General features: G+C 42.7%; 1 protein-coding gene across 3 annotated transcripts in view; it reads right to left on the bottom strand.

The window, feature by feature from the left end:
• The window catches only part of pam (peptidylglycine alpha-amidating monooxygenase), a 144978-nt gene that overhangs the window by 70647 nt on the left and 51846 nt on the right, over nucleotides 1-22485 (bottom strand). For all 3 annotated transcript variants that reach the window (XM_029710422.1, XM_029710423.1, XM_029710425.1), the window contains exons 10-15: nucleotides 15024-15091; nucleotides 13018-13098; nucleotides 12704-12780; nucleotides 1858-1961; nucleotides 502-707; nucleotides 11-73 (exon numbers count right to left, since the gene is read on the bottom strand). In XM_029710422.1, coding sequence (XP_029566282.1) covers nucleotides 11-73; nucleotides 502-707; nucleotides 1858-1961; nucleotides 12704-12780; nucleotides 13018-13098; nucleotides 15024-15091 — 599 coding nt within the window. The remainder of the gene's footprint in view (nucleotides 1-10; nucleotides 74-501; nucleotides 708-1857; nucleotides 1962-12703; nucleotides 12781-13017; nucleotides 13099-15023; nucleotides 15092-22485) is intronic.

Genomic DNA, 22485 nt, shown 5'->3' with positions numbered 1-22485 from the left:
GCTAACTCACCCTGATCCAGAACTTCCTCCTCCTCGCGCTTGGGCTGCAGCAGCGCCATGTCATCTTGATGCTCTTTGAGGGAAGAAGCACAGTTAAGTCTCCTCTCAAAATGCAACCAGAGCCACAATGGAGAGATCTTTTATAAGTACAACCTGGTTTCTGCTAAATCTGTTCAATGGTCGTTTCGAGTCATAATATTTTACCCAAACAAGTGGCAGGGCTGCATTTTTTGCTGAAAAACAAATCCCAGAGTGTAGCTTTAAAAACTCATTGGAAGGACAGAGTCTGGCCCAAACAAACTAAGATATCTCAGTTTATATATAATACTATTGGATATATATCTCAGTTTATATACAATACTATTGGGATTTATATCTCAGTTTATATATAATACTATTGGGTTTTACTGATAAAATAGCCAACGTTTCCACCAGTAAAATCAACATTTAACCTGTTAGTAGCCATATTCCTGTATTTGACGAGATATAAGGTTTGACTACCTGGGGTAGCTGGGGCTCCAGCAGAGTGCATCATGTGGTGCATCATCATGTCTGGAGGAACCGTGATGGGCACGTTGGCCTCGGGTGGAATGTTCTGGAACAGCTCCTTGGAGCCGTCCTCCATGCACTCCTGGAAGGGTGCTGCGTGTCTGCTCTCCATGTAGTACATCATGTAGAAGTTGCACATCTCGTCATCAGAGGTACCTCTGTGGAAGAAGGGCGTGTCAACGAGACAAAATGGCGGCGGAGTCAAGAGCCATTTTTTTCCCCCCAGTACATAAAATAGTACATATCATAGATTGGGAATGTTTGTTGTGATGTTGCGCCTCGTCAACAATCACCAAGGCTCAGAGGTTCACATGACTGAGGTCGACTGAAGTCAACGTGGAGAGGGGAACACACACTGAAAACAAAACACACCTGTTGATTCAATCCCCCATAAGGCCACAACCACTCTGCATGGATGCTCTCCAGCCTGGCATAAATTTCTTTTAATTTCTCATTTTAATTAGTGAGCTAAAACAATTAGCTTTACAAGGCGCCTCTCTTCTTTAGTTTTTTTCCCTCTTGGAAGCCATTTTAATCATGTCTCTGTCCAAGGAGGGGGAGGGGGCCGCACGGGGGCGAGAGGCTTCCTGAGAGATACGTCAATGCACACTCCGCCACTGCTGCCGTCGCACACTCCCGCCCTCTGTCCCTCGCCATGGCAACAGTAATGACGCAGCAGACACGCAACCGCACACAGACAGTCAACACACACACACACACACACACACACTCACACATAAGAGGGATCACTCAAACAGGAAATCATGAAAAATGCAGGTTCCCAGGAGACATGTGGGAACAGGCAGTCTCTCTGTGCTTGACGCTTCTTCCCTCCTCAGAGCACACATGCTCCCCCAGCCCCTGACAAACGTACATGGTACATCAGGCAGCCAGCGACCAGGGAGAGGAGACGGAGGAGAAGATATAGGAGTAGAGGAGAGGGGATAGATAGATAGATAAAGGATAGAGCACTGGCTCAGTGGGAAGCAGGCAGAAAGTCCCAGCTGCCTGTCACACAGTCCAGTGATGTATAGCTCAGAACCCAACACCATGCAAACACGACGGTGGCAGATTCAAGGAAACGGCTCTGAGGCGGGCAAACAAGGCCACTCAGGCAGCTCGCTCCCATGCAGCCTATACAGTACCGTGATACTCCTCTAACAACAAACCATTTACTCTACAGGGGGGATAAGAAAAATGGGTGTCGTTAAATTACTTAAGAGCTATAGCGTCTGAGTGGGAGGTACTTTAATTACTGGTAAGAGAAACGTTGTTGATAAAAATCAAGAGGAGCGCAAGGGAACTCACCCGATATAGGTTTTGGTGGTCCTTCCTTCCCCGGTGAAGACACATCGAGCAGCAAGTGTGTCTCCGTACTTCACGTTGATTCCCTTGGTGGCAGGATAGAATGCCTATGGTGTATAAATATGGGTTAGACAACAAATCAACAGGACGCTGCAAACCTAATTTCTTTAACAGTGTTGTGATTACCAGGTGTATCCCTAAAAGCACTGGAGTCACTGTGACATGAAGAGAAATGACAAAAAAGCTCTGGTTATATGTGACTGATCGGTTCGATCTTATGTAGCAACATTTGAAATTGTTATTTTTACATTGGATAAAAGTAGAGACTCAAGAGCTAGAAAATTGTATATCATACACTGCAGTTGAGCAACAACAATAAAGTAATTCTACTTTGAAAGTAAATAAACTTGTAACCCCACTTTTAAGAAAATGGTTTTGGTATACCAACTGGAGAGCTCTTCTTTGTCTACACCCATTCAGCAAAAGTTCACACACTCTTAAGCCTTAGCCCCACCCATCTCTTTAAGGATTCACATGTGAGGCCATGTGCTAAACAGAGTGAGTAGTGCAGTAAACAACCAAAGATTTCAAGACTAAAGTCTGGTTTATACTACGTCTATTGACATGTCTGTAGACAGTTGTCTCACTGACATCATGAACATTTTATTGTCATCCGACATCAAAATTGTCGTTGTCGTTATGAAAAAGTCTTAAATACAAAAATGACAGGCTGCATGACATCTGCAGCCTGGTGGTCAAAAAAATACCATAACTGGTGTATTTAACACCAATAAGCCCATCCTTTTTAAAATGTATTTAGTATATGTCAATCTAGCAAACCAGGCAACTAAAAGCAACTTTCTAAACCATGTTTTGGTTTGTTTCTAGCTTGTTAGCTAGTTAATGTTAAGTTAGCTGGCTAGCCAGTTCAAATAATGACCACATCATATAGCTGACAAATTTCTTCAGCTAATTTGCATTCATTATTATAGGAAAATAAACTCACAACAAGAGAATTCTTTACAAGTTAATGGCGAGCCTATTACAGACAACAGCTTACGTTTGTGAGTGTGATGAAATAAAAGCAGGGCATTCTACCTGAGAATGTTAGAACTTGGACACGGTCTCGTTGGCCAAAATGCCATCTATTTTGTGAAGTGCACCAGTCGCTCCTGCAGCAAAGCACCCCCACAACATGATGCTGCCACCCCCGTGCTTCACGGATGGGATGGTGTTCTTCGGATTGCAAGCCTCCCCCTTTTTCCACCAAACACAATGATGGTCATTAGGACCAAACAGTTCTATTTTTGTTTCATCAGACCAGAGGACATTTCTCCAAAAAGTACGATCTTTGTCCCCATGTGCAGTTGCAAACCGTAGTCTGGCTTTTTTATGGTGGTTTTGAAGCAGTGACTTCTTCCTTGCTGAGTGGCCTTCAGGTTATGTCGATATAGGACTCGTTTTACTGTGGATATATATACTTTTGTGCCTGTTTCCTCCAGCATCTTCACAAGGTCCTTGTTGTTCTGGGATTGATTTGCACTTTTCGCACCAAATTACGTTAATCTCTAGGAGACAGAAGGCGTCTCCTTCCTGAGCGGTATGACGGCTGCGTGGTCCCATGGTGTTTATACTTGTGTACTATTGTTTGTACAGATGAACGTGGTACCTTCAGACATTTAGAAATTGCTCCCAAGGGTGGACCAGACTTGTGGAGGTCTACAATTTCTTTCTGAGGTCTTGGCTGATTTCTTTGGATTTTCCCATGATGTCAAGCAAAGAGGCACTGAGTTTGAAGGTAGGCCTTGAAATACATCCACACCTCCAATTGACTCAAATGATGTCAATTAGCCTATCAGACGCTTCTAAAGCCATGACATAATTTTCTGGAATTTCCCAAGCTGTTTAAAGGCACAGTCAACTTAGTGTATGTAAACTTCTGGCCCACTGGAATTGTGATACAGTGATTTATAAGTGAAATAATCTGTCTGTAAACAATTGCTGGAAAAATGACTTGTGTCATGCACAAAGTAGACATCCTAACCGACTTGCCAAAACTATAGTTTGTTAACAAGAAATTTGTGGAGTGGTTGAAAAACTGAGTTTTAATGACTCCAACCTGAGTGTATGTAAACTTCTGACTTCAACTGTACCAGTCACCAAGAGGTTTTCTTTATGTTTACAATTTTCTACATTGTAGAATAATAGTGAAGACAACAAAACTGTGAAATAACAGAAATGGAATCATGTAGTAACCAAAAAAGTGTCAAACAAATCAAAATATATTTTATATTTGAGATTCTTCAAAGTAGCCACCCTTTGCCTTGATGACAGCTTTGCACACTCTTGGCATTCTCTTTACCAGCTACATGATATAGTCACCTGGAATGCATTTCAATTAACAGGTGTGCCTTGATAAAAGTTTATTTGTGGAATTTCTTTCCTTCTTAACGCGTTTGAGCCAATCAGTTGTGTTGTGACAAGGTAGGGGTGGTATACAGAAGATGGTCTTTTACCAGATAGTCCATATTATGGCAAGAACAGCTCAAATAAGAAAAGAAAAGAGAATGTCCATCATGACCTTAAGACATGAATACAGACAATTTAAGTCACAAATAGTGCAGTCTCAAACACCATCAAGCTCTATGATGAAACTGGTTCCATAAGAACAGCCGCAGGAAAGGAAGACCCAGAGTTACCTCTGCTGCAGAGGATAAGTTCATTAGAGTTACCAGTACCTCAGATTGCAGCCCAAATAAATGCTTCACAGAGTTCAAGTTATAGACACATCTCGACATCAGCTGTTCAGAGTAGACTGTGTGAATCCGGCCTTCATGGTCAAATTGCTGCAAAGAAACCACTACTAAAGGACACAAATAAGAAGAAGAGATTTGCTTGGGCCAAGAAACACGAGCAATGGACATTAGACCGGTGGAAATCTGTTCTTTGGTCTGATGGGTCCAAATTTTAGATTTTTGGTTCTAACCACTGTGTCTTTGTGAGACGCAGAGTAGATGAACGGATGATCTATGCATGTGTGGTTCCCACCGTGAAGCATGGAGGTGGTGGTGTGATGGTGCTTTGCTGGTGACACTGTCAGTGATATATTTCAAATTCAAGGCACACTTAACCAGCATGGCAACCACAGCATTCTGCTGCGATACGCCATCCCATCTGGTTTGCGCTTAGTGGGACAAAAATGTGTTTTTCGACAGGACAAGGACCCAACACACCTCCAGGCTGTGTAAGGGCTATTTTACCAAGAAGGAAAGTGATGGAGAGCTGCATCAGATGACCTGGCCTCCACAATCACCCGACCTCAACCCAATTGAGATGGTTTGGGATAAGTTGGACCGCAACGTAAAGGAAAAGCAGCCAACAAGTGCTCAGCATATGTGGGAACTCCTTCAAGAGTGTTGGAAAAGCATTCCTCATGAAGCTGGTTGAGAGAATGCCCAGAGTGTGCAAAGCTGTCATCAAGGTGACTACATTGAAGAATCTAAAATATAAATTATGTCAATTATATTTTGATTTGTTTAACACTTTTTTGGTTACTACATGATTCCATATTTGTTATTTAATAGTTGATGTCTTCACTATTATTCTACAATGTAGAAAATAGTAAAAAATTATGAAAAACCGTTGAATGACCGTTGAACGTTTGACTGGTACTGTACAAACCACCCTACTAAAATAGTTACATAAAAGCATAATATGAGGTTCTTCTCCAGTTACAGGGATACAACATGAACCAATGGAGCCAGAGATATACTGATACATCTCCAAAGCTATAAATACTTCGGGGTTAAGCAATGTGCTGCATGCATCCTGTTTGGAAAATAACAGTGGGAGTGCTGCTTGAAACACAAGTCTATTCAAGGATTTAAACAATATCAAATTGAAGCCGGAGTTTAGAAAGCCAACTTAACACAAACAACAAAACCCACCATTATTCAGAACGAATATACTCACAGCTTCAGAGACATGGGAGTCATTAAGAGTGACTATTACACGGCAACCATGTTCAGCCATGGTTATCTAAATGTGCTCTTTGCTTATCTCCCCCCCCCCTGCATTCCACTGGAGGAACACACTACAATACTAGCTCCCTAATAACCTACTGACAGCTTGGTGTGTGACATGTAAACTACACTCCATTAGTCTCCCAAATATCTTATAATCCCTACACAACAAGGTTACAGGTCTCCAGTTGGGTTACCACTATTGGCCAAGCTGCAACGTCAAAATAGGCTCATAAAAAGGTATGAAAACAAAACAGTGCTTTTTCAAAATCTTAATTTAAGGTCAGGGTTAGGATAATGTTAGCAGAGGGGTTAAGCTTAGAGTTATGTTTAAAATCTGATTTTAAGAAGAGAACTTTTAGAACTAGGCGGGGCTTCCGACTTTTCAATTTGACCAGATAGTAGCAACCCTCCAGATGACTGGACAGCTCTACTGGGTGAATGAGGAGAGGAACGGCGGCCAATCGGACACGCACTTGGCCATGCTTTTGTCGGTTTCTTCGTGTCCTTCCTTTAAGTGGCATTTTGAAAGTCTCGACCCTCTGTGACAGCTTCGTGTCAGGAGCTGTGAGATGTGACAGTGAGATAAAAGCACTTGGACTAAAGGGCACTGGGAGCATGTAGGGGGGGGGGGCGGAGAGCATGGTCATTAGGATGCATAAGCCTGACATGGAGGATAAGACTGGAGCAGGGACACTGTCACTGTTAGAGTGGGGAGGCCAGCTCCGGGGCATAGATGTGGAAAATAGCTATTTTTAGTCTGAGTCCCAAATGGCCCACCCTATTTCCTATAACGTGCACTACTTAGTGCACTATGTAGGGAATACGGTGCCATTTGGGACTCATTCTTAATCTCACCCCCCTTTATCTCCAATTTTCTGTATCCTTTTCCATGAGTCGCTCCTCAATAACAGGGTGGGGTAGATTGGACTAGATGGTCACTTCTCAATAACAGGGTGGGGTAGATTGGACTAGATGGTCTCTCCTCAATAACAGGGTGGGGTAGATTGGACTAGATGGTCTCTCCTCAATAACAGGGTGTGGTAGACTGGACTAGATGGTCTCTCCTCAATAACAGGGTGTGGTAGACTGGACTAGATGGTCTCTCCTCAATAACAGGGTGGGGTAGACTGGACTAGATGGTCTCTCCTCAATAACAGGGTGGGGTAGATTGGACTAGATGGTCTCTCCTCAATAACAGGGTGGGGTAGATTGGACTAGATGGTCTCTCCTCAATAACAGGGTGTGGTAGACTGGACTAGATGGTCTCTCCTCAATAACAGGGTGTGGTAGATTGGACTAGATGGTCTCTCCTCAATAACAGGGTGTGGTAGACTGGACTAGATGGTCTCTCCTCAATAACAGGGTGTGGTAGATTGGACTAGATGGTCTCTCCTCAATAACAGGGTGTGGTAGACTGGACTAGATGGTCTCTCCTCAATAACAGGGTGGGGTAGATTGGACTAGATGGTCTCTCCTCAATAACAGGGTGGGGTAGATTGGACTAGATGGTCTCTCCTCAATAACAGGGTGGGGTAGATTGGACTAGATCAGGTATTCCCAAACACAATGCCATCGGGGATACGCCAAATAAATATATGGTTCACATTTTTAAAAAAATAATTATAATACATATTTTTATTTATTTTGTACTTTTTTTCTCTTCACATTTTCAAACTGTCCATTTATATTTTCCAATGAGGCTATACATTTGGGTGAGTTTTTTCCTCGCCTGAGTAGCCTCGTTTCACTGGCAAAAATACAATTCTTGTGTTTAGCGAAATAACAACGCAATGTCAAATACAGGTAGCCTAGTCAAATAATTAACATCCAATCGCATTAACCATTACTCTCTCGCGGGAATTCCACTAACGGTCTGTATGTAGCCAAACGTAGCTGCTGCTCATGTTGGTATCTGTACTGATGGCGCAAAAGCCATGACAGGGAGACATAGTGGAGTGGTAACGCGCGTGCAAGCAGTTGCTCCCGACGCCACACTGAGAGGCTCTTGCTGCCAAAATAATGCCTGACAGCTTGAAAGATGTTTTGGACACTACAGTGAAAATGGTTTAACTTGTTAAAGCAAGGCCCCTGAACTCCCGTGTATTTTCTGCACTATGCAATGATATGGGCAGCGACCATGTAACGCTTTTACAACATACAGAACATACAGCTGGTTATCATTGAGAGGCTTGCTTCAAGTTTTCTTTACTGAGTATAATTTTCACTTGTCTGACCGCTTGCATGATGATGAGTTTCTCACACAACTGGCCTATCTGGGTGATGTTTTTTCTTGCCTGAATGATCTGAATCTAGGATTACAGGGACTCAGCAACTATATTTAATGTGTGGGACAAAATTGAGGCTATGGTTAAGAAGTTGGAGCTCTTCTCTGTCTGCATTAACAACGACAACACATAGGTCTTTCCATCATTGTATGATTTTTTTATGTGCAAATGAACTCAAACTTACGGACGATGTCAAATGTGATATAGCGAAGCACCTGAGTGAGTTGGGATGCGCAATTACGCAGGTACTTTCCCGAAACAGATGACACCAACAACTGGATTCGTTATCCCTTTCATGCCCTGCCTCCAGTTCACTTACCGATATCTGAACAAGAGAGCCTCATGGAAATTGCAACAAGCGGTTCTGTGAAAATTGAATTGAATCAGAAGCCACTGACAGATTTCTGGATAGGGCTGCGCTCAGAGTATCCTGCCTTGGCAAATCGCGCTGTTAAGACACTGATGCCCTTTGCAACCACGTACCTACGTGAGAGTGGATTCTCGGCCCTCACTAGCATGAAAACTAAATACAGGCACATACTGTGTGTGGAAAATGATTTAAGACTGAGACTCTCTCCAATAGAACCCAACATTACAGAGTTATGTGCATCCTTTCAAGCACATCCTTCTCATTAACCTGTGGTGAGTTATTCACAATTTTTGATGACCAAATAAGGTTTTATATATAAGATGGCTAAATAAAGAGCAACATTATTGATTACTATTATATTATTATTTGTGCCCTGGTCCTATAAGAGCTCTTTGTCACTTCCCACGAGCCGGGTTGTGACAAAAACTCACACTCATTCTTATGTTTAATAAATGTGTTGTATAGTGTGTGTGTGTGGCAGGCTTACAATGATGGCAAAAAACAACAGTTGAGAGTGCCCTGACCCTGGTGCTAGAGGGGGTACGCAGCTGGAGGTTGAATGTTTGAAGGGGTACAGGGACTAGAAGTTTAGGAACCACTGGACTGGATGATAGGTCCTCAATAATAGGGTATGGTAGATTGGACAAGATGGATATAAATAGATGGGGAATGAAAATTGTGTCATACTCAGTGAGGGTCAAACTAATGAAGGGTAAAATGGGGTATTGCGATTGTAGTTAGTATGGGCATAGATTAAAAATGCCCAATTATCAAAAAATCTGTGGAGAACAGAAAGCCTGTCAAAATACAGGTCACTGAGAGAAAACAAATTGTTTTATTGTCAAACATGTACCTACACAATATTTTTTACATAATTCCTACACAACCATCCATAAAGTAATTATCGGTGTGGCTACACAACCTTCCATGAAGTCATTATCAGTGTGGCTACACAGCCATCCATAAAGTAATTATCGGTGTGGCTACACAACCTTCCATAAAGTCATTATCAGTATGGCTACACAACCATCCATAAAGTCATTATCGGTGTGGCTACACAACCATCCATAAAGTCATTATCGGTGTGGCTACACAACCATCCATAAAGTCATTATCAGTATGGCTACACAACCATCCATAAAGTCATTATCAATATGGCTACACAACCTTCCATAAAGTCATTATCAGTATGGCTACACAACCATCCATAAAGTCATTATCAGTATGGCTACACAACCATCCATAAAGTCATTATCAATATGGCTACACAACCATCCATATAGCCATTATCAGTGTGGCTACACAACCAACATTGCAGGCAGCATCCCAAGACCTTCAAAGGGATGCGCTCAACTAATCGGAAGGATATATCGATACATGGCGGTAACGCCTAAACCCCCTAAATCCAGGCGGATTCCTTCGCATTGTCAAGTGGGCTGGAGCGTCTTCGGCTCATGAAGTGTTGGAGTGACAGCGCGGGCAGCACGGGACAAAAGCCCTCTTTGTGTTTCTAATCTGTCTAATGTTCTGACGCGCTAAAGGCAGCGCTGAGCTGTCCCAGCCCCCAGCGAGGCAGTCTGGAACAGCCTGAGCACACACACACACATCCGTGCACGCACACACACACACACACATCCGTGCATGCACACACACACACACAGAGAGGAAGGGAAGGATGGAGAAAGGAAGGGAAGGAGGGAGAGAAGAAGGGAAGGAGGGAGAGAGGAAGGAAGGATGGAGAGAGGAAGGAAGGAAGGATGGAGAGGACGGGGAGGAGGGAGAGAGGGCGGGGAGGAGGGAGAGAGGACGGGAAGGAGGGAGAGAGGACGGGGAGGAGGGAGAGAGGACGGGGAGGAGGGAGAGAGGACGGGAAGGAGGGAGAGAGGACGGGAAGGAGGGAGAGAGGACGGGAAGGAGGGAGAGAGGACGGGAAGGAGGGAGAGAGGACGGGGAGGAGGGAGAGAGGACGGGAAGGAGGGAGAGAGGACGGGAAGGAGGGAGAGAGGACGGAGAGAGGAGGGAGAGAGGACGGAGAGAGGAGGGAGAGAGGACGGGGAGGAGGGAGAGAGGACGGGAAGGAGGGAGAGAGGACGGGGAGGAGGGAGAGAGGACGGGGAGGAGGGAGAGAGGACGGGAAGGAGGGAGAGAGGACGGGAAGGAGGGAGAGAGGACGGAGAGAGGACAGGAAGGAGGGAGAGACGGAAGGAGGGAGAGAGGACGGGAAGGAGGGAGAGAGGACGTAAGGAGGGAGAGAGGACGGGAAGGAGGGAGAGAGGACGGGAAGGAGGGAGAGAGGACGGGAAGGAGGGAGAGAGGAAGGGAAGGAGGGAGAGAGGACGGGAAGGAGGGAGAGAGGACGGGAAGGAGGGAGAGAGGACGGGAAGGAGGGAGAGAGGACGGGAAGGAGGGAGAGAGGACGGGGAGGAGGGAGAGAGGACGGGGAGGAGGGAGAGAGGACGGGGAGGAGGGAGAGAGGACGGGGAGGAGGGAGAGGACGGGAAGGAGGGAGAGAGGACGGGGAGGAGGGAGAGAGGACGGGGAGGAGGGAGAGAGGATGGAGAGAGGACGGGAAGGAGGGAGAGAGGGCGGAGGGATAGAGGACGGAAGGAGGGAGAGAGGATGGGAAGGAGGGAGAGAGGACGTAAGGAGGGAGAGAGGACGGGAAGGAGGGAGAGAGGAAGGGAAGGAGGGAGAGAGGAAGGGAAGGAGGGAGAGAGGACGGGGAGGAGGGAGAGAGGACGGGAAGGAGGGAGAGAGGTCGGGAAGGAGAGAGGACAGAGGGAGAGAGGACAGAGGGAGAGATCAGAGGGAGAGATCAGAGGGAGAGATCAGAGGGAGAGATCAGAGGGAGAGATCAGAGGGAGAGATCAGAGGGAGAGATCAGAGGGAGAGATCAGAGGGAGAGAGGACAGAGGACGGAAGAAGGGAGAGAGGAAGGGAAGGAGGCAGTGAGGAAGGGAAGTGACTGCACACAATAGCCCACTGTTAATTAGCACAGACTGAAGCTATGAGTAGAGAAGACTGACTGAGCAGCCTGCTAATGAAGAACTAGAGTTAGTTAGGCCTACACTTTCTTAAGTACAGGGTGAATTTCAATTCAAGTCAGGATAGTCCACACACACCCACCCATACCCACCCACACCCACAGCAACCATCATCACCAGTTTTGTCCATTTTCCAAGTGACTTTCTTGCTTACCCGTAGCTAACAAGTCACCAGCAGCCTTCTAGTTAGCTAACCTTTGCCTGCTTAAGAAACACAAGCTGTTTTTAGGAAATGAAAAACAATAGCAGCATTGAGTTTAATAGTAAAACAACAGTCTAGCTATGTTTTTCTCTCTTGAGTAGGGTATAGAAAAGTTGTCTGTCTTTTAGGACTGTCCCCGAATTAAAAAATATCTTGGTCGACCAAGAGTCGTCTGTTCTTTCAATCAATTGGTCGAAAATATAAAAACATGTATTATTCCATATATTAATACATACTTTTTGAATAAAATTAACTATATGTAGGCTACTGAGCTTGTCTGACGCTTTAAGCACTGTGATTAAAAAACGAAGCCACACAAATTACTAAAGAGTGAGCCAGAGATCAATATAGCCTAACCAGTAGAACAATTTTTTTTATATCTAAATGAAAATGATACAAATCTAAAAGTAACTTCTATTGCCTACATAAAGCCAACAAATAAAAACATTGCAGCCTGCGGGTAGAAAATTGACTGCAATTGTATGTTGCCATGACTAATGCTGTGTTCCTTTGCCCAAACATAATAACAAATTCAATACTGCTAAATTCATTGTTTCGATCATTTTCAATTCTCCCTGACTGTCTAGATTTTATTTTGGAGTTTGTAAGTTCTCAAAGAATATAATATAAAAAAATGATAGAGCTACATTAACTTTCTACATATCTGGTTTAAGTTTAGACAAAGAGTTTTTCCAGCTTTTTTTTTTTTTTTACACTGTTTGGACCACAATGACAGAAAAATCCCTGCAATAATATCTGATGCACTCGTTCACTACTCCCCACAAGTCTTAAAGCATTGGATTGGCGAAGGCTAGTGGCTAGTGGGAGTTTCCACCATATTTCTTTGAAATCAGTGAAGGGACATGAACAAGTGCACACTTTTGGAGGGATCAGAGATAACTGTGACATGGCCAGACACCTACCTGTGGTAACTGAGGAGTCTGTCGTCCAATCAGAGTCCACTTCCCGTCTCGAATCCTGTAACCACTGACAACTTGTCCTGGGATAGGAGACGGCAAAACCAATTAGGAATCAATTCAGATTACTTCAGTAGAAAACAAATGACCTAAACAAAATCGGTATGCTACTGTATGTGTCATAGAAGCAGTGTTTTCGCGATATATGCAGGTAAAAATGCTTGATTTTGATGCAGCAATTCTGGCATTTGCATGACAATTTGCTAATAAATTAGTCAGATTTCTCATAAAATAAGAAACGTATGAAATCTGCTGCTTACCAAGCTTGTGTGTGTGGGTTCTGAAGGCAAACGGGTATATGGGATATGAGTTATAAGTGCAAGCCACGTCTGCGTTTGTAACTGTGGAAGGAATCAAAAACACACAGATTAATAGGCCAGATGACTAATCTGAAATGCTCTATTCAACAACTGCATCAGCATACAGAAAATACACATACACTATATATACAAAAGTATGTGGACACCCCTTTAAATTAGTGGACGTGGCTATTTCAACCACACCCGTTCCTGACAGGTGTATAAAATCGAGCAGACAGCCATGCAATCTCCATAGACAAACATTGGCAGTATAATGGCCTTACTGAAGACCTCAGTGGGTGTCAACGTGGCACCGTCATTGGATGCCAACTTTCCAACAAGTCAGTTCGTCAAATTACTGCCGTGCTAGAGCTGACCCCGGTCAACTGTAAGTGCTGGTATTGTGAAGTGGAAATGTCTAGGAGCAACAACGGCTCAGCCGTGAAGTGGTAGGCCACACAAGCTCACAGAACGAGACCGCCCAGTCTTGAAGTGCGTAGCGTGTAAAAATCGTCTGGCCTCAGTTGCAACACTTACTACCTAGTGCCTCTGGAAGCAACGTCAGCACAATATCGAGTGCTTCATGAAATTGCTTTCCATGCCCAAGCAGCCGCACACAAGCCTAAGATCACCATGCGCAATGCCAAGCGTCGGCTGGAGTGGTGTAAAGCTCCCCGTCATTGGACTCTGGAGCAGTGGAAACTCGTTCTCTGGAGTGATGAATCACGCTTCACCATCTGGCAGTCCAATGGACAAATCTGGGTTTGGCAATGCCAGGAGAAAGCTAACTGCCCCAATGCATAGTGCCAACTGCAAAGTTTGGTGGAGGAGGAATAATGGTCTGATGAGAAGGGAGATCTTAACGCTACAGCATACAATGCCATTCTAAACGATTATATGCTTTCAACTTGGTGGCAACAGTTTGGGGAAGGCCCTTTCCTGTTTCAGCATGACCCATACCCCAGTGCACAAAGCGAGGTCCATACAAAATTGGTTTGTCGAGATCAGTGTGGAAGAACTTGACTGGACTGCACAGAGCCCTGATCTCAACCTCATCGAACACCTTTGGGATGAATTGGAATGCCGACTGCGAGCCAGGCCTAATTGCCCAATATCAGCGCTAGAACTCACTAATGCTCGTGGCTGAATGGAAGTAAGCCCCCGATGCATTGTCCTATCATCTAGTGGAAAGCCTTCCCAGAAGAGTGGAGGTAATTTGTACATATAGGTAGGGGTAAAGTGACTAAAGATAATTGATAGTGCGTAGCAGCAGTGTAAAAACAAATGGGGGGGAGGGGAGGAATTCGATGTAAATAGTCTGTATAGCCATTTGATTAAATGTTCAGCAGTCTAAAGGCTTGGGGGTAGAAGCTGTTAAGGAGCCTTTTGGTCCTATATTTGGCGCTCCGGTACCTAATGCAATGAGAAAACATTAGCGAAACATCCATTTAACGTCTATTTACAAAACAGGAAAAGGGAAAAGTAAACCAGGAAAAGGGAAAAACACATCATCGTGCATCACTTAGACTACATGACACGCTGGTATTTTTCCTGAACTGCTGCTGATGTCTTGCGGATACATGTGATACTGACAACAACAACAAAAAATAGCTCCCAAGCTTTACAAGCCATTACCACATAGAAACGAAAAGAGCTATTGTTACTAGCTCCTGGACTAATGACAACACAAATACATTTGTGCAAATGACCCAGACGGAGGGGAGGGGGGGGGCCTAGCTATCTCAAAGTGATAAATTCCCTCATTCCCATGTCCCAATGACTTGTAATTACAAAATAAATGTTTTCCGGTGGAAGAAGTCAACATCAGAAATTGAATGTATGTCCTGACAACGTAATGGGGAGAGGGATTGGACAAGCATTGTGCTGCACACAGTGTGTGGAGTGCCTCTGTGAACTCACACAGACACACAGACACAGACACACAACCAGACACACACACAACATACCTTTATTTCCTGGAGGGATGACGGTGGTCACAGACATCATCAGATACATGCCAGCAATGAAGGGCTGTCTGTGGAAAGAGAATAGACAAAGAGGCTAAGTCAAACACTGATCTGAAGTCAACGGGTGGTGAGATGATTTTACAATGACTCTATACAGGGTGGATAGTTTGTTAGTGAACACTGATCTGAAGTCAGTTTTATACTGACATTAAACAGGGTGGATAGTACCAGGTTAGGTTGGACGTGTGGTGCCAGGATAACAACCTCTCCCTCAATTTGATTAAGACAAAGAAGATGATTGTGGACTACAGGAAAAGGAGGACTGAACACGTCCCCATTCTCATCGATGCGGGTGTAGTGGAGCAGGTTGAGAGCTTCAAGTTCCTTGGTGTCCACATCACCAACAAACTATCATGGTCCATGCACACCAAGACAGTCGTGAAGAGGGCACGACAAAACCTATTCCCCCCCAGGAGAATGAAAAGATTTGGCATGGGTCCTCAGATCCTCAAAAATGTCTACAGCTGCACCATCGAGAGCATCCTGACTGGTTGCATCACTGCCTGGTATGGCAACTGCTCGGCCTCCGTCCGCAAGGCACAGAGAGTAGTGCGTACAGCCCAGTACATCACTGGGGCCAAGCTTCCTGCCATCCAGGACCTCTATACCAGGTGGTGTCAGAGGAAGGCCCTAAAAATTGTCAAAAGACTCCATCCACCCAAGTCATAGACTGTTCTCTCTGCTACCGCACGGCAAGCGGTAACGGAACACCAAGTTAATCAAATGGCTGCCCAGACTATCTGCACTGTCCCCCCACCCCCCTTTATGCTGCTGCTACCTACATGTACATATTACCTCGACTAACCGGTGCCTCCGCACATTGACTCTGTACCGGTACCCCCTGTATATAGTCTCACTATTGTTATTTTACAGCTGCTCTTTAATTATTTTATTTTTGACTTATCTATTTTTTACTTAACACTTCTTCTTAAAACTGCATTGTTGCTTAAGGGCTTGTAAGTCAGTATTTCACTGTAAGGTCTACACTTGTTGTATTCGGCGCATGTGGCAAATAACATTCGATTTGAAAACACTTATACTTTCTTTATACTTGGATCTGATCAACAAATGGATCATGTTAATCACAGACTCAACCAAATCCTTTTTTGATTGTTAATCAAAGGGTTTAAATAAGCACATTTCTTCTGTACTCAACCTTTTTATCTAAGTAAAGCACATGTTGGATAAAAAATATCATGACAGGCCAGATACACACAGCACATTTGTCCATAAACTTCCAAATTTTGACAAAACAAAATACTCTAGAGAAGGTGGGATCTTTTTGTGTCTGTAAAGTTAATAATGCGAGAAATGGCAGTGGAAACGTCTTTATACGCAAATATTGATATAATAACAATCATATCGAAGTAAAGTCAAGCGATGGTATGTTGTGTGGTCCTCTCACTAGGACTCATCAGGAAAGCATATAGTTTTTATTAGGCTACAGATGAAATACATGATGATAAACATCACAGGGTGGTGAAAGTGCACCGTGATGAACTTGATGCTCCTTTCCAATAAATACCAAGGGTCTTTTTCTGGTGACATGATGATCAATGCTTGGCTGTCGTTTGACAATTAAAAATGATCTCCCTCTTATCCATAATCATCTCATAATGTATGCTATACCCACACTGTATCTGCGAGGTTTTGGCTGGAGAGACCAAAGTGGGTACATTCGCAATATGATGCAATGCTTATAGTGGAAAAAAGAGTTGAAAATGCAATGGATTCCCATTTTACTTGTATTGATGGATTCCCATTTAACTTGTATTGACGGATTCCCATTTAACTTGCATTGACGGATTCCCATTTAACTTGTATTGACGGGTTCCCATTTAACTTGCATTGACGGATTCCCATTTAACTTGCATTGACGGATTCCCATTTAACTTGCATTGACGGATTCCCATTTAACTTGTATTGATGGATTCCCATTTAACTTGCATTGATGGATTCCCATTTAACTTGCATTGACGGATTCCCATTTAACTTGCATTGACGGATTCCCATTTAACTTGCATTGACGGATTCCCATTTAACTTGCATTGACGGATTCCCATTTAACTTGTATTGATGGATTCCCATTTAACTTGCATTGACGGATTCCCATTTAACTTGTATGGATGGATTCCCATTTAACTTGCATTGAGGGATTCCCATTTAACTTGCATTGATGGATTCCCATTTAACTTGCATTGAGGGATTCCCATTTAACTTGCATTGATGGATTCCCATTTAACTTGTGTTGATGGATTCCCATTTAACTTGTATTGACGGATTCCCATTTAACTTGTATTGATGGATTCCCATTTAACTTGTATTGATGGATTCCCATTTAACTTGTATTGATGGATTCCCATTTAACTTGCATTGATGGATTCCCATTTAACTTGCATTGAGGGATTCCCATTTAACTTGCATTGATGGATTCCCATTTAACTTGTATTGATGGATTCCCATTTAACTTGCATTGACGGATTCCCATTTAACTTGTGTTGATGGATTCCCATTTAACTTGTATTGATGGATTCCCATTTAACTTGTATTGATGGATTCCCATTTAACTTGCATTGACGGATTCCCATTTAACTTGCATTGACGGATTCCCATTTAACTTGCATTGACGGATTCCCATTTAACTTGCATTGACGGATTCCCATTTAACTTGCATTGACGGATTCCCATTTAACTTGCATTGACGGATTCCCATTTAACTTGCATTGACGGATTCCCATTTAACTTGCATTGACGGATTCCCATTTAACTTGCATTGACGGATTCCCATTTAACTTGCATTGACGGATTCCCATTTAACTTGCATTGACGGATTCCCATTTAACTTGCATTGAGGGATTCCCATTTAACTTGCATTGATGGATTCCCATTTAACTTGTGTTGATGGATTCCCATTTAACTTGTATTGATGGATTCCCATTTAACTTGTATTGATGGATTCCCATTTAACTTGCATTGACGGATTCCCATTTAACTTGCATTGACGGATTCCCATTTAACTTGCATTGACGGATTCCCATTTAACTTGCATTGACGGATTCCCATTTAACTTGCATTGACGGATTCCCATTTAACTTGCATTGACGGATTCCCATTTAACTTGCATTGACGGATTCCCATTTAACTTGTATTGACGGATTCCCATTTAACTTGCATTGACGGATTCCCATTTAACTTGCATTTATGGATTCCCATTTAACTTGTATTGATGGATTCCCATTTAACTTGCATTGACGGATTCCCATTTAACTTGTATGGATGGATTCCCATTTAACTTGCATTGATGGATTCCCATTTAACTTGTATTGACGGATTCCCATTTAACTTGCATTGACGGATTCCCATTTAACTTGCATTGACGGATTCCCATTTAACTTGTGTTGATGGATTCCCATTTAACTTGTATTGATGGATTCCCATTTAACTTGTATTGATGGATTCCCATTTAACCTATATTTTTTTATTCGGTACATGGGAATTTAAACGCAAAAGTTATTTTTATGTGAACTACGTCATCACGCACAGCCTTTTATCGGCAACAAGTACATTTGATGGAAACATCTCTGGAGGGAAATATTGCTTTCATGCAGATCTTAGAATGAAAATCTGTTGCCAATTGGATGGAAACCGATCTTATGAGCCAGAATGGCAACAGACTGCTATAATTTGTTATGCCCAAGACACCATAGATAGACATTACTCCCTCTAGTTTGAGCCAGAATGGAGACAGACTGCAACAGACAATAAATGTGCCCATCCAGTAGTATGGCAGTGGAGTGAAACTGGAGTATGGAGACAAAGGAGGAAGCGGACCGGAGCCGGCACCTTTATCCATCAGCCACCTCTTATTCCATCACTCAGAGGAACGGTACAATACGTTTAACTTAGGTCAATGACCCATTTCAATAATGTAATTTCTCTCTGACAGCACAGGGTACAGAAACTATTTATAAATTAAAAAACAAAAACTACGATTTAAGTGAGAATAGGCGTTGGTCTGAAGCTGAAAAAGAAAGGAAATTCACATGAGCACCACAATGCCTATTCCACCCATGCACTACCAAGGTTTTCCAGCACACAGCTTTAACCTACTACAGTAGCTATGTTGGTATTGTACTTCAGACTATGTGTAGGCAGGTTGCTTAGGATTTAAACCTTCTCAAACAGCTTAATTAATACTATTAGAGGATGTGGTTCCACAATGATGTGATTTGTACCACATACAAGTTCTTCTTCGGGATCGGCGTCCTGTCTACGGGACAGTTGTAAATCATGCAGCGCCTTGTGTCACCATCACAGATTTTAGAGAAACAACAAATGTCGGTACATATAAGTGTCTTATATCGGCTGAAAGCTAAAATTCTTGTTAATATAACTGCACTGTCCAATTTACAGTAGCTATTACTGCAAGAAAATGCCATGCTATTGTTTGAGGAGAGCTCCTAACAACAAAACACTTTTTCACCGCGATAGGTTTGATAAATTCACCTCTGAAGGTGAAATGTGTACTTACATTCTGAAATCTTGCTCTGATTTATCATCCAAAGGGTCCCAGAGATAACATGAAGTGTCGTTTTGTTAGATAAAATCCTTTTTCATATCCTAAAAAGGTCCATATAGCATGCACGATCGATTTTGTATTTCCACTCATTCAATTTGCAAAGAAAGGAATCTTTGAAAATCTAACCCTAAATGTTGTTTCAACCAGTCAAATCATGTTCGTATGTATTCCTCAGAGATCCAAGAACGTAACGAGACTTCACTATATCATTAGGGGTGTAGTATATCCTATAGGACACCATATTTGGTCAGAGATCGACTCCTTCATGGCACGCCGATGACGCGGGCGGTCTTCACTTGAATGACTCTAACTTTGTCAAATAAGCACCAATTGGGTTCTAACAACGCTAGCTAGATAGCCAATGAGCTGCGCTTTACGGGAGCATCAGGAAACCATGTATCTGTCGTAAAATGTAGCTACTAACCTTGTATGCCTTTTCCTTTTGGACAAAAATTATAAGAATATTCAGAGTCATGAAAACTGGTTGTTTTGCAAATGTTGAACTTATGATATGTCTACTAATACTGGAAAAGCTAAATCAAAAAGTATACAGATTTGACGATATTCTTGCAGAAAAATGTAATATGAATGCAAATGTCTCCTTCACGATTTGCCCAAATGTACCTGGGTGACTTTACACTAAATGTCATGTAGTTCGCGCATACTTCAAGTTATCCATCTGAAACGTTGCACGTTCACTACTGCCATCTTGTGGACACCATTGAAATTACAACCAGAGTGATGGCTGGAACAGGGACCTTTCTGTTGCATTTCAAAGATGGTGGTTGAATAAAACGGCTGTTTTTTTCTTTGTATTTTCTTCGACCAGATCTAGTGTTATATTCTCCTACATTCAAGTCACATTTCCACAAACTTCAAAGTGTTTCCTTTCAAATGGTACCAAGAATATGCATATCCTTGCTTCAGGGCCTGAGCTACAGGCAGTTAGATTAGGGTATGTCATTTAGACGAAAATTGAAAAAAAGGGGGCTATCCCTAAGAAGTTTTTTAAAGTATTGGATTCCTCACACACCACAGTAAGACATTATCTCTTTCTGCTACCATTTCATGTTTGCTTTGAGCGCAAGCTTTGCTTTCACACACTTACAAGACCATTAGGCTTGATTGAGCTGTTTTGTCTTGTAGTAATGTGGTGCATGCCTGTATTTCACTATACCTTTATTTTAGAAAAACATGTCATTGACATGTCATTTTAGCTAAACATGTCATTTGATAACAATGAAGGCCTGATTCACGCATTCTCCTCTGAACAGTTGATGTTGAGATGTGTCTGTAACTTGAACTCTGTGAAGCAATTATTTGGGCTGCAATTTCTGAGGTACTGTTAACTCTAATGAACTGATCCCCTGCAGCAGAGGTAACTCTGGCTCTTCCAGAGCGTGGCGGTCCTCAAGAGAGACAGTTTCATCATAGCTCTTGATGGTTTTTGCGACTGTTCCGCATTGACTGACCTTCATGTCTTAAAGTAATGATGGACATTTGTTTCTCTTTGCTTATTTGAGCTGTTCTTGCTAAAATATGGACTTGGTCTTTTACCAAATAGGGCTATCTTCTGTATACCACCCCTACCTTGTCACAACACAACTGATTGTCTAAAACGCATTAAGGAAATTCCACAAATTAACAAGGCACACCTGTTAATTGAAATGCATTCAACGTGACTACCTCATGAAGCTGGTTGAGAGAATGCCAAAAGTGTGCAAAGCGGTCATCAAGGCAAAGGGTGGCTATTTGAAGAATCTCAAATATAAAATATATTTGATAAGTTTAACACTTTTTGGCTTACTACATGATTCCATATGTGTTAGTTTTGATGTCTTCACTATTATTCTACAACCCTGGAATGAGTAGGTGTGTCTAAACTTTTGACTGGTACTGTATATATACACCATATATCATTTTAATAGCAGGACAGTGTAAAGTTCATTATCCCTCTGAAGAGTATGAATTAGGCTGTTTGAGAAGGTTTGAATCCTAAGCAACCTGCTTACACATAGTTTGTAGTACAATACTTACTGTAGTATGTCAACGCCGTGTGTTGGAAAACCTCGGTAGTGCACGGTTGGAATAGGCATTGTGGTGCTCACCTGAATTTCCTTTCATTTTTGGCTTCAGACCAATGCCTATTCTCACTTAAAATGTTTTTTTATCAAGTCCAAATATGGCTGTTCCCCGGGCGCCGAAAACATGGATGTCGATTATGGCAGCCCCCCGCACCTCTCTGATTCAGAGGGGTTGGGCTAAATGCGGAAGACAAATTTCAGTTGAATGCATTCAGTTGTTCAACTGACTAGGTATCCCCCTTTCCCTTTGAACTATTTGTATCAGTTTGAATCACTTTCAAATGGGGGACTTTTATTTGAAGGCGAACTGCAAATTCCACTATTGTGGCTAACCTTTATTGTAGCTTCACACAGGTGTGCACGGCAGAGTTGAAAAATATCCAACAAATGGCAGAGTTGTTAGTTTGGCACTGTTGATCAGCACACATGATTTAAAAATGTAATGAAGACAGGAGAAGGAGCATACTGGAATGTATTATGGATGTTAAACTAGTGAGTTTTTCTTATGCTAGCAAGCATGCACTTGCACACTGCAGTCAGTGCACAATAGAGCCAGGAGGCTCTGTTAACTTCATTAGGGTAGGTGGCACTATTTTCACCTCCGGATGAAAAGCGTGCCCAAAGTAAACTGCCTGCTACTCAGGCCCAGAAGCTAGGATATGCATATAATTGGTAGATTTGGATAGAAAACACTCTAAAGTTTCCAAAACTGTTAAAATAACGTCTGTGAGTATAACAG

The sequence above is a fragment of the Salmo trutta genome, chromosome 23 (genome assembly GCF_901001165.1).
Source record: "Salmo trutta chromosome 23, fSalTru1.1, whole genome shotgun sequence".
Classification (NCBI taxonomy): domain Eukaryota; kingdom Metazoa; phylum Chordata; class Actinopteri; order Salmoniformes; family Salmonidae; genus Salmo; species Salmo trutta.
The sequence above is the reverse complement of the archived record's forward strand: the minus strand, read 5'-3'. Positions and strand labels throughout refer to the sequence as shown.